The sequence below is a fragment of the Otolemur garnettii genome, unplaced genomic scaffold (genome assembly GCF_000181295.1).
Source record: "Otolemur garnettii isolate 467f Iridium unplaced genomic scaffold, OtoGar3 scaffold00008, whole genome shotgun sequence".
Classification (NCBI taxonomy): Eukaryota; Metazoa; Chordata; class Mammalia; order Primates; family Galagidae; genus Otolemur; species Otolemur garnettii.
In genome coordinates this window covers 11,545,691-11,556,862 of record NW_003852403.1, presented here as the reverse complement: position 1 = coordinate 11,556,862, position 11,172 = coordinate 11,545,691, and the positions used below count along the sequence as shown (strand labels likewise).

Here is an 11,172-nt window from a genome sequence, read left to right as displayed (position 1 = left end):
AGGAGACTCGCTTGAGCCCAGGAGTTGGAGGTTGCTGTAAGCTGTGATGCCACAGCACTCTACCCAGGGGGACAGCTTGAGGCTCTGTCTCAAAAAAACAAAAGAAAAAAACAAAAAAACCCCAGATTATACTAATCTCTTGTTTAGAACTTCTGCTTTCTTTTGTCCTTAGAAAGGATTCCAAACACCTCAAGCTGTCCTAGAAGGCTTTTTGTGATCTGACCTTGCCTTCTTAGTGACCTCATCACCACACCAGGCCTCCCTCCTCCCTCAATTTCAGCCATCCTGGCCTCCTTTGGGTTCCTAAAATAGACCCAGTTTTTTTTTTTCCTTAGGGCCTTTTTCTTGCTAGTCACCCTGAATTGTTCTCTTTTAAGAAGAGAACCTGAGTGGTTCCTTCTTCTTATCTTCAAAGTCTCAGCACCACCGTTCCTGTTCCCTCTTCTCAGAACACTTCTTTGTCCACTCTTTCTAAAAGAGGCTCCCTCTGCATCCCTCCACTTCCATCCTATGCTTTTTATAGTATCATCCTTGTTATTGTCTGTTTGCTGTTGTCTAATTTTATTGTTTGTTTCTTTACTTGTGTACATTCTATCCACCCCTATTAGAATGTAAGTTCCATAACGGCAGGAAACTTATTTTAATTCTCTGCTCTATCTCCAGTACTTAGAACACTACCTGGCACATGTAGTTGTGCTCAAAAATTGTTTAATATGGCCAGACGTGGTGGCTCATGCCTGTAATCCCAGCACTCTGGGAGACTGAGGCGGGTGGATTACCTGAGTTTAGGAGTTCTAGAACCACCTGAGCCAGAGCCAGACCCTGTCTCTAAAAAATAGCCCAGCATTGTGGTGGGCACCTGTAGTCCCAGCTACTTGGAAGGCTGAAGCAAGAGGATCACTTGAGCCTAAGAGTTAGAGATTGCTGTGAGCTATGATGCTAAAGCACTCTACTGAGGGTGACAAAGTGAGACTGTGTCTCAAAAAAAAAAAATTAATAACCCTGAATAACCGACTCTTTTCTAAAGGAGGTCCCTTCCCTTTCTCTCCCTCCCTAGCTCTCTCTCTGTCCCTTCTTTCGCCCACATATATAAAGGGAATCTCCATGTTTCCTAACTGTGACAATCCTTGAGGTCCTTTATATTTAGAATGAACCAGTGATTTTGTGGCTGAACATCTTTTACTTCATGAAATCATGGCCCCAGCTTTTTGAATGGTTGGTTTCAGTTGGAAAATATAGTGAAAATATCTGGAAGTATTCTGTTGTGTTTTGATCTGAGAAGCTCTAGAGAACCAGCTGCTGATCTGAAAGCCTGTCATTGTGATACAGACAGCCTATTGTCTACAAAAGCTCTGGCTATCACACAGTGGTGTATGTGTGCTGCTTTTTCTGAGCTATTAACTTGAGAGGAAAAAACCCTTGTATTCACTAACTTATGCAAACTCATATTCCCTGAAAATAGTTTCTTGTGTTATTTTCTTTAGCTGATTTACTGTGCATTTAGGAATTTTCTTCTTCTTCGTCTTTTTTTTTTTTTTCTTTAAACTCAACCAGAAGTTAAATGATTAAACAGTAGAGGACTGAGATACTTTCTATCCTGGGTTTTAAAAATTTTAGAGCTTTCTCTATTAAAATATAGTTTATATATGATTATCACTCTTAGGAGGCTTATTTTGATATAGTGAATGGTAAAATTCACCCATCTAAATTTATTCTTGTACAGTACTTTATGATACATGACAATGGAAGAAAGATTGATGTCTAAATCCTGCAGAGGAGTAATTTTGCAGAGAGTGAGTGGTATATGTACTCTTTGTGATATAATACATACACACACACACATAATCTGGTTAGTGTGATGGTTAATATTTTGATAATTTAAAAAAGTTTTGGACCATTATTGTTTGGAAGATTTATATAAAATGACAGATAATTATGTACTAAAATTATTAAGTAGGAAATAATTATACCTAAGTAGTTTAGAGCAGTGGTTCTCAACCTTCCTCATGCCTCCTACTGCTGTGACCCTTTATACACTTCCTCATGTTGTGGTGACCCCCAACCATAAAATTATTTTCATTGCTACTTCATAACTGTAATGTTGCTACTGTTAGGAATCGTAATGTAAATATCTGATATGCAGGATGTATTTTCATTGTTACAAAGGGGTCGCGACCCACAGGTTGAGAACCGCTAGCTTAGAGTAACACGTTCGTATATTTAAAATATAAAACGTATAAAATAGTCGCATTTCCGAAAAAACAGGATATACAGATACAAATTCACTCACAATTTCCCAAGTATTAACATAACCTCTGTTGACATTTTGTTTCATACTCTTTTAAGTCTTTTTGCTTTATACATATGGATTATTTTGTTTGTTGTAGTCATAGTGTTTGTCATTTACATTCTTTTAAATGAAATGTAATGTCATAAACATTTCCCCTAGTGCTGAGTCTTTATAAGTATTCTTTTAATGACCCCCCCATAATACGCACTCTAAAGATGTATCTTAACTGTTTCTCTTTGTTGGATAAGTTATTTAAAAAGTGTCTTAACTTTTATAACTAACATCATAATGAATACTTTTGTGACTATTGTTATTACCACTTTGCTATTATTGCTTATATGTTATAGTCTCATAAGTGGAATCCCTAGGTATGGGTTTTTTTTATGTCCCTTAACACACATTACCAAATGATTTTCCAAAGAGAATATAACAATTTACATTGCCACCCACAGGGTGTATAACTATTTCACTGTTGCAGTCAACATTATATGTTATTTCATTTTAAGTTGCTCTATAATTTGGGGAAAATATCATGCATGTTGTTTTAATTTCATTTTTTTTTTTGATTACTGGTGAAGTTGCATATTTTCATGTTTGACTTCTAGCTTCAGAGCAATAATTGCTTGAAATATTTTCCCCAAATCCATAACTTCTGTCTTTTTTCTGAATAGACATTTTAGTTTAACTTGATTCATATACTTCATGTAAACTTTTAGACATGTAGCAGAGTTTTTCAGTTAAATAGAAACACATATATATTCTCAATGATGAATTTCTTTTTTTTTTCTTATTATGTTCAATAATGTCTTCAAATAAGTTACTCTGGAGAAGGAGTAAGACAACTATGTTTGTATTCAGTATTGTTGAGCATATTATGTAAAGCACATTATGAGAGCAATCTTAATGATTTTTAAAAATCCAGAAACTTTCTTTTGCATCCAGAAACTTTAATGATAGGTTATGTATATGTTATAAAAATATGTTTAAGTAATAGTTTTTTAAAAGTCTGAGAATTTATGTTTGAATCATGAATTTTTCCCCTTGTAGGTTGGAAAAGAGACTGTTCAAACCACAGAGGATCAGATTTTGAAGCGAGATATGCCACCAGCATTTATTAAGTAAGTCATTAAAATATTCTTCTAAAAAAATAAAATATGGGCGGTACCTGTGGCTCAGAGAGTAGGGTACCGGCCACATATGCTGAGTGTGGCACATTTGAATCCAGCCCCTGCCAAACTGCAACAAAAAAATAGCCGGGTGTTGTGGTGGGTGCCTGTAGTCCCAGCTACTCGGGAGGCTGAGGCAAGAGAATCACCTAAGCCCAGGAGCTGGAGGTTGCTGTGAGCTGTGACACCATGGCACTCTACTAGGGGGACAGAGTCAGACTCTGTCTCAAAAAAAAAGAAAAATGATTCTAAGCATGTGCTACAACATAAGGCTAGTTTTTAATATTCTTTTTCAGAGATGGAATCTCACTGTGTTGCCCAGGCTCTGCTTGAACTCCTGGGCTCAAATGAGAACTCTTAGAAGTCAATATAAGAATAAGACCATTCAATAAAAGGGGGTGGATGTGCCTGAGCTTTAAATAAGCCCTTTACAAGAGATGAAATCCCAATGGCAAATAAATGTATGAAAAGGTGTTTTCTATTGTTAGTCATCAAGGAAGTGCAAATTATTCTATTAGAAACCTCTAAATTATGTAATAAGAAGCCTAGTATTATCAGTTGTTGATAAGGGTGTGAAGCATCTGGAATGCTTTTACACTGGTGGTGGGAATATAAATTTTTACAGCCCTTTTGAAAAACACTTTGACATTAGTAAAGTGGATAGTGATTCTACTCCCAAGTGTGTTCCCTAGAAATATTGATGCATATGTTCACAATTCATAAATAAACATATTAATATCACTATTGTTCTCAATGACCTCACTGGTCTATTTAGAGTAGAATGAATGGAAACAATCATGATATAGTCAGTCATTAACTGTAATGTTAATTAGTGATAAAAAGAAATGAGGCCAGGCACAGTGGCTCATGCCTGTAACCTTAGCACTTTAGGAGGCTAAAGCAGGAGGATTGCTTGAGGCTAGGAATTTCAGACCAAACTGGGCAGGCCCTTGTCTCTAAAAATAAAAAACAAAAAGCAATGAGAATTTTTCATGTTAAGATGGTTAAGTCTGGCTTGGCGCCTGTGGCTCAAGTGGCTAAGGCGCCAGCCACATACACCTAAGGTGGCGGGTTCGAATCTAGCCTGGGCCCACCAAACAACAATGATGGCTGCAACCAAAAAAAATAGCTGGGCATTGTGGCTGGCGCCTGAGGTCCCAGCTACTTGGGAGGCTGAGGCAGGAGACTCACTTGAGCCCAGGAGTTGGAGGTTGCTGTGAGCTGTGATGCTACACCACTCTACTCAGGGGGACAGCTTGAGGCTCTGTCTCAAAAAAAAAAAAAAGATGGTTAAGTCTATGTTATATGAGTTTCATCTCAATTGAAAAAAGAGGAATGAATAAATCTCAAAACTAAGGGAAACAAAAGATAAATGGATAGATTCCATTTATTTAAAACTCAAAAACAGGCAGGGCCTATAGCTCAGTGAGTAGGGCGCCAGCCGCATACACAAAGGCAGCTGGGTTTGAGCCTGGCAAGGGCCAGCTAAAGAAAGCAACAATGACAACTGCAACAACAACAACAAAATAGCCAGGTGTTGTGGCGGGCGCCCGTAGTCCCAGCTACTTGGGAGGCTGAGGCAAGAGAATTGCTTAAACCCAGGAGTTGGAGGTTGCTGTGAGCTGTGAGGTTCCTGTGAACTGTGACACTATGGCACTCTACTGAGGGTGACATAGTGAGACTCTGTCTGAAAAAATAACCCCCCAAACTTAAAAACCTGCAGAAACAAATTATGTTTAGATATGCTTATTCATATGGTGAAAAGATGAAGATAAGTAAGAAAAGAATAATCCCCATAGTCAGGGTACTGGTATCTCTAGGACAGAGGAGTCGTCTTATATCCAGGGAGAGATACATAGGGTCTTCTAAAGTAGCAACAATGTTCTATTTCTTGACTTAAGTAATGAGTTACATGGGTCATTATTTTATAATTATTACGTTATACATGTTTTTTGCAATTTTCTATATGCATATTATATATCACAATTGTAAAGCTAAAAGCATTCTTTTATTTTTATCTTCTTTATGTTCTATTTTTTTCACCGAACAGATGCAAAAATTTCACTCGTGATGATGTCTTCTGGTTTCTAACTTATTTGAGTAGGTGCTTCTGTGGACCTGTTTCTGCTAATTTTGTAAAACATCTACATGTGTTAGGATGCTAGAAGCATTTGTTTTATATAGAGCCTATTTCATGGGAGAACCTTTCTCGTCTTACCTTCATTGGACTTGATGATCTCAAGGTTTCTTCTAAACCTAACCAACTTTGTTTATATATCTTCCCATCAATCTGTTGTGTTAAGAAGAATCTTATGCTGTCAGTTAATTATAATATGATTATAATTAACTGCATTTACCTTACATTAAAAATACACCTCCAAGCTGTATGAGGTTGTCCTTCATCCCCTGGAAGGTACAGAGCGTGGTGAGAAAGTGAGCAGGGTGGGGTGAAGGGACGAGGGGGAGAGATGGTTCACTGTCAGGTAGGTAGTTAGACTAGATGACCCTACAAAAAGTTTCTTTTGACCTTGACAATCCTAGTCTATGAAAATAATTTGATTGGTAAATGGATATTGTTTTTTGTTTGTTTTTTTTTTTTGAGACAGAGCCTCAAGCTGTCCCCCTGGGTAGAGTGCCGTGGCATTACAGCTCATAGCAACCTCCAACTCCTGGGCTCCAGCGAGTCTCCTGCCTCCGCCTCCCAAGTAGCTGGGACCACAGGCGCCCGCTGCAATGCCCGGCTACTTTTTGGTTGCAGCCGTCATTGTTGTTTGGCGGGTCCGTGTTGGTTTCTATCCCGCCCGCTAAGTTGTTTGTGGCTGGCGCCTTAGCCGGTTGAGCTATAGGCGCCGAGCCGGTAAATGGATATTGACAGAAACTCATTTCTGCTCATTCCCAGAGATATATTCTTGAAAAACACTACACACTCTCATAGGCTTCCTTGGGGACTTAGAGAAATTAAAGAGGAACATTCCTTAGTTGTGATAAAATTAGCCAGAACAACAACAACAACAAAAACTTTATAATAAAACAAAACTTCAGGCTCCGTGCCTGTGGCTCAAGTGGCTAAGGCGCCAGCCACATACACCTGAGCTGGTGGGTTCGAATCCAGCCCTGCCCATCATACAACAATGACAGCTGCAACCACAGCAGCCACGGCACTCTACCCAGGGGGACAGCTTGAAACTCTGTCTCAAAAACAAACAAACAAACAAAACTTCATTGATCATCTTTGATGGTAACTATGGCACCAACCCCTTACTCTGGTTTTACTAATTTAAAGGAAAGAAGTAGGCACTTTTCCTGACTTTGCTGTATAAATTTTATTTCAGAGAAGCCTAATAGCCCTAGTTGATGAGGGGAAGTCTAACCAATTAATGGGAAAGGAATGATAGAATTAGAAAGTCATCATTTTGTGATTTTTTTAGTGTCCCATTGCAGGGGGAGGGAGTTGTTGAACTCCACAGGGAATAAGGGAACTAACAGTATGTTAGGACCAACTGAAAAATTTGCTGAGCAGTTTTAAAAAGTACCTGTCTTAATGAGCCACAATCTGAAATGTTACTTAAAAACAGCCTAGCATACGAACAACAGTATGGCTTGTGTTCATCAGACAAATCTGGGGGCAAGTAAATATTCTACCATTTAAAACATGATGGCTCTTTATGCTTTTCTGTAGAATGCAAAATGAAGCAGAAAAATGTAGGCACCTCTACTTGGAGCCGGCAGGGACAGAGAGGGAAGCAGATGGAAGCAATTAATGACATCCTTGGAACTGTTGAGTATGACATTCTTTTGAGCTGTTTAGTTGATGTTTAGAAGTTTCCAGGGCATGACCGACTGAAGCTTCCTCTGTAGTCTACTTTTATAAGGATTTCTTTTTTCTTTTTTTTTTGAGACAGAGCCTCAAGCTGTCCCCCTAGGCAGAGTGCCGTGGCATCACAGCTTACAGCAACCTCCAACTCCTGGGCTCAAGCGAGTCTTCTGCCTCAGCCTCCCAAGAAGCTGGGACCACAGGCGCCCACCACAACGCCTGGCTATTTTTTTTTTGGTTGCAGCCATCATTGTTGTTTGGCAGGCCCTGGCTGGATTCGAACCCGCCACCTTGGGTGTATGTGGCTGGCGCCTTAGCCACTTGAGCCACAGCCGCCGAGCCTATAAGGATTTCTTAATAGTGACTGCTTAGGCAACATTAGAGAATAAAATAAGTTTTAAAAATTTGTTGTTAAATCTGTCTCTACTCCCAGCATGCTAGGATTTCAGGTCTAGAGAAAACAGAATGTACTTGGCCTGTACATAGAGTTATATGTAAGTTATCTAATGTATATTTAAAGATTTTTTTAGGAAAGGATATAATGGGTTTCAGGATTTGGGGGTGCCTCAGAGTCATATCATACAGGCTATTTGTGTCACTGGCAATTAAAGGTATATTGGAAATAAGTTTAATATCATTTAAAAATGATATATTTTAATTGTAATTGTTAATGAGGGACTCCAAATACACAAGCAATTCCTTATTGTAAAAATGAGGACCATTTTAATATAGAAAAAAGATTTACATTGTTACAGCCTTTCTTTTGAGTGGAGCAAGAGTTATCTGATCCCTGGCTGCACTGGCAGGTAGAGGTCACAATTTACTAATTTTACCCAAGATTTCAATAATAGCTATACTGTTGCACAAGAGGTGTAGGATTGCATGATGATTGCCATGGGAACTGCCCCAGTTGTCATAAACTTCAGGAGTGCAATAGCCATGCTATACGTTAAGCAGCATAAAAAGTCATTTGTTGGCTTGGTGCCCGTAGCACAATAGTTACGGTACCAGCCACATGCACCAAGGGTGGCGGGTTCGAACCCAGCCCTGGCCAGCTAAACAACAATGACAACTACAACAAGAAAATAGCCAGGTGTTGTGGTGGGCACCTGTAGTCCTAGCTATATAGGAAGGTGAGGCAAGAGTACCAATCACTTAAGCCCAAGAGTTTGAGGTTGTTGTGAGCTGTGATGCCACAGCACTCTACCAAGGGTGACATAATGAGACTCTGTCTCAAAAAAAAAAAAAAAAAAGAAGTCATTTGTCTGTTAGAGACTGTCACCAGGGGAGTCAGCTATTGTACTCCATGTTTGCGTTTTGTATCATCATCATCTTTACCTTCTCCTCCTCCTCATCAGGTACCTGGTAGCAGTAGTTAATATTTATGTGCAGTTGATGGATTAATGGGCTAGACACTCATGCTGGCCATCTGTGTACCCCAAATGCTAAGTGCTATATTGAATAGTAGTTTTAGCCAGTATATAATGAATTAGCACTTATGAGATGTGTTGAAAATTGTTTATTTATTTATTTATGAGACAGACTCTAACTCACTTGCCCTGGGGTTGAGTGTCACGGCGTTATACCTTATAGCAACCTCAGACTCTTGGAATTAGGTCCTCTTTCCTCAGCTTCCCGAGTAGCTGGGACTACGGGCACCAACCACAATGCCTGGCTAGTTTTTTTTTTTTTTTTTTCCCTATTCTTAGTAGAAATGGAGTCTCACTCTAGCTCAGGCTGGTCTTGAACTCCAGAGCTTAAGGAATCCACTTACTTCAACCTCCCAAAGTGCTAGGATTACACATATGAGCCACCAGGCCTGGGGAAATAATTTTTTTTTTTTAAATTTTTTGTTGTTATTTTTTTAGAGACAGATGGTCTTGCTCTGTTTCCCAGGCTTCAGTGCAGTGGCCCAATTATAGTTCACTGCTGCAACTTCCAATGCCTGGGCTCAGTTGATCCTCCTGCCAAGTAGCTGGGACTACAGGTGTATGCTACCACCCCTGGCTAATTTTTTAATATTTTATAGAGTCAGAGGCATCACTGTTGCCATCTGGCCATCTTGAATTGCTGGCTCCAAGCAATCCTCCCACGTTGGCCTCCCAAATAGCTGGATTATAGGCATGAGCCACTGCTCCTAGCTGCAAATGATTTATTAATTGTAATAAAGTACCAAAGTATATTAGTGCTTTACTTAAAATAAACTGTTCATATTTAAGGTCAATTCCTCTCATTTCTGCTCACTTTTGTGATTTTGTTGAACTTTTATTTGAATATATTCTTTTGCTTTTTGTTATTCTTTAGTGGGAGAGAAATTAGTGAAATGACAGTGTCTGGAAATTGTGCATAATCCCAAGGGCACCCATGGGGGTATGTCATGTATGTTTAATGTTTCTATGTATGATGGAGGAGCAATGCTGGAACTGCTGCTGCAGAGAGATTTTATAAAAAGAAATATTTTAAGATCGGCTCGGCGCCTATAGCTCAACCGGCTAAGGCGCCAGCCATGTACACCTAAGGTGGCGGGTTCGAATCCCCAGCCCGGACCCGCCAAACAACAATGATGGCTGCAACCAAAAAATAGCCGGGCATTATGGCGGGTGCCTGTGGTCCCAGCTACTTGGGAGGCAGAGGCAGGAGACTCGCTTGAGCCCAGGAGTTGGAGGTTGCTGTGAGCTGTAATGCCACGGCACTCTGCCCAGGGGGACAGCTTGAGGCACTGTCTCAAAAAAAAAAAAAAAAAAGAAAAGAAATATTTTAAGATGTTTCAAATTAAAGAGCTATAATACAGATTGACTTTATAGTAGTATTTAGAGAAAGAGCCATCTCTGTAAGTAGGAATAGTAGCAAGAGGGTTTATGTAGAAAGTGGGACTTGGGAGGAGGGATAATGTAGGGAGAAAGGAAAATATTCTGGGTGCAGTGAATGGCATGAGCAAGGCCTGTGGGCCTGTGAGGAAAGAGAAGCAGCCATGGTGAGGATGGTGGGAACTAAGCTTAGATAGGTAGGTGGGGCTAAGTGGTAAAGGTCCTTGGAAGCCAGGCAGAGGAATTTAGAATTGGGCAAGAGAGGAACATTGTAGTTCTTGAGCAGGAGGATGACAGCATGAAAGTCATTTTTCAGGAAGATTCATAACCAGATATAGAATGAGTAATAGGTGCTAGTCCTGTAATGAAGAAGAATGAGCTGTATGTCAAACCGTCCTGAGTCATTCTCTGTCAGCATAGAATTGCTTCAAATTGATTCCTTCTCAGTAAGATATATTTATGGCAAACGGTTTTATGTGCCATGGAAAAATTGCCATTGCAGTATGAGATAGAATTTCATTCTTATTTCTGCAGTGAAGCAGAAACAAGTAAGGAAGGCAGTCCTTGGGCCCTATCCAGGGATTATCTGAATGGCTCAAAGACGTCACTGCTGAGGGGTTCTTGCGATAAGAACCCTCAAAAAGGGCATTGTACCCATGGTTAGCAGGCAAATGACAGTTTCCCTTAGAACTGGACGGTATTGTCACCTTCTGCCTCAGTACTGCTGTGAATAGTCAAAACTTGTATGGATTCACCAGCTTGGAGTATTTTTGAAACATTCTATTTCTGCTTATCGAATAAAAGAGTAAAATACTATGTGAAAGGGTGCACTATTGCTGCATGATTGCCATTAATCACATTTCCTGGGAACTACCTTGTTCTAACCCTTGAACTTTATTAGTTAAGCACAATTATGGCATATATTTATATAATCTTTCTTAATTTATGTTCGAGTACAAAGAGGAAGTCTGAAAAGGAGTAAAACATGCTTGTACTTAATTTAGATCTCTTTTGACCTAAAGTAATAGTGTCATTATTTTTAGATCACCAGCTCTTATATTTAGCTTTTTCTTTTTCTTTTTCTTTTTTTTTTTT

The 11,172-nt window shown here is 39.4% G+C and overlaps 1 protein-coding gene across 2 annotated transcripts in view; it reads left to right on the top strand.

Annotated features, from left to right (window-relative positions):
• Nucleotides 1-11,172, top strand: part of VCL (vinculin) — a 150,142-nt gene that overhangs the window by 39,931 nt on the left and 99,039 nt on the right. For both annotated transcript variants that reach the window (XM_003783541.3, XM_003783542.3), the window contains exon 2: nt 3,338-3,408. In XM_003783541.3, coding sequence (XP_003783589.1) covers nt 3,338-3,408 — 71 coding nt within the window. The remainder of the gene's footprint in view (nt 1-3,337; nt 3,409-11,172) is intronic.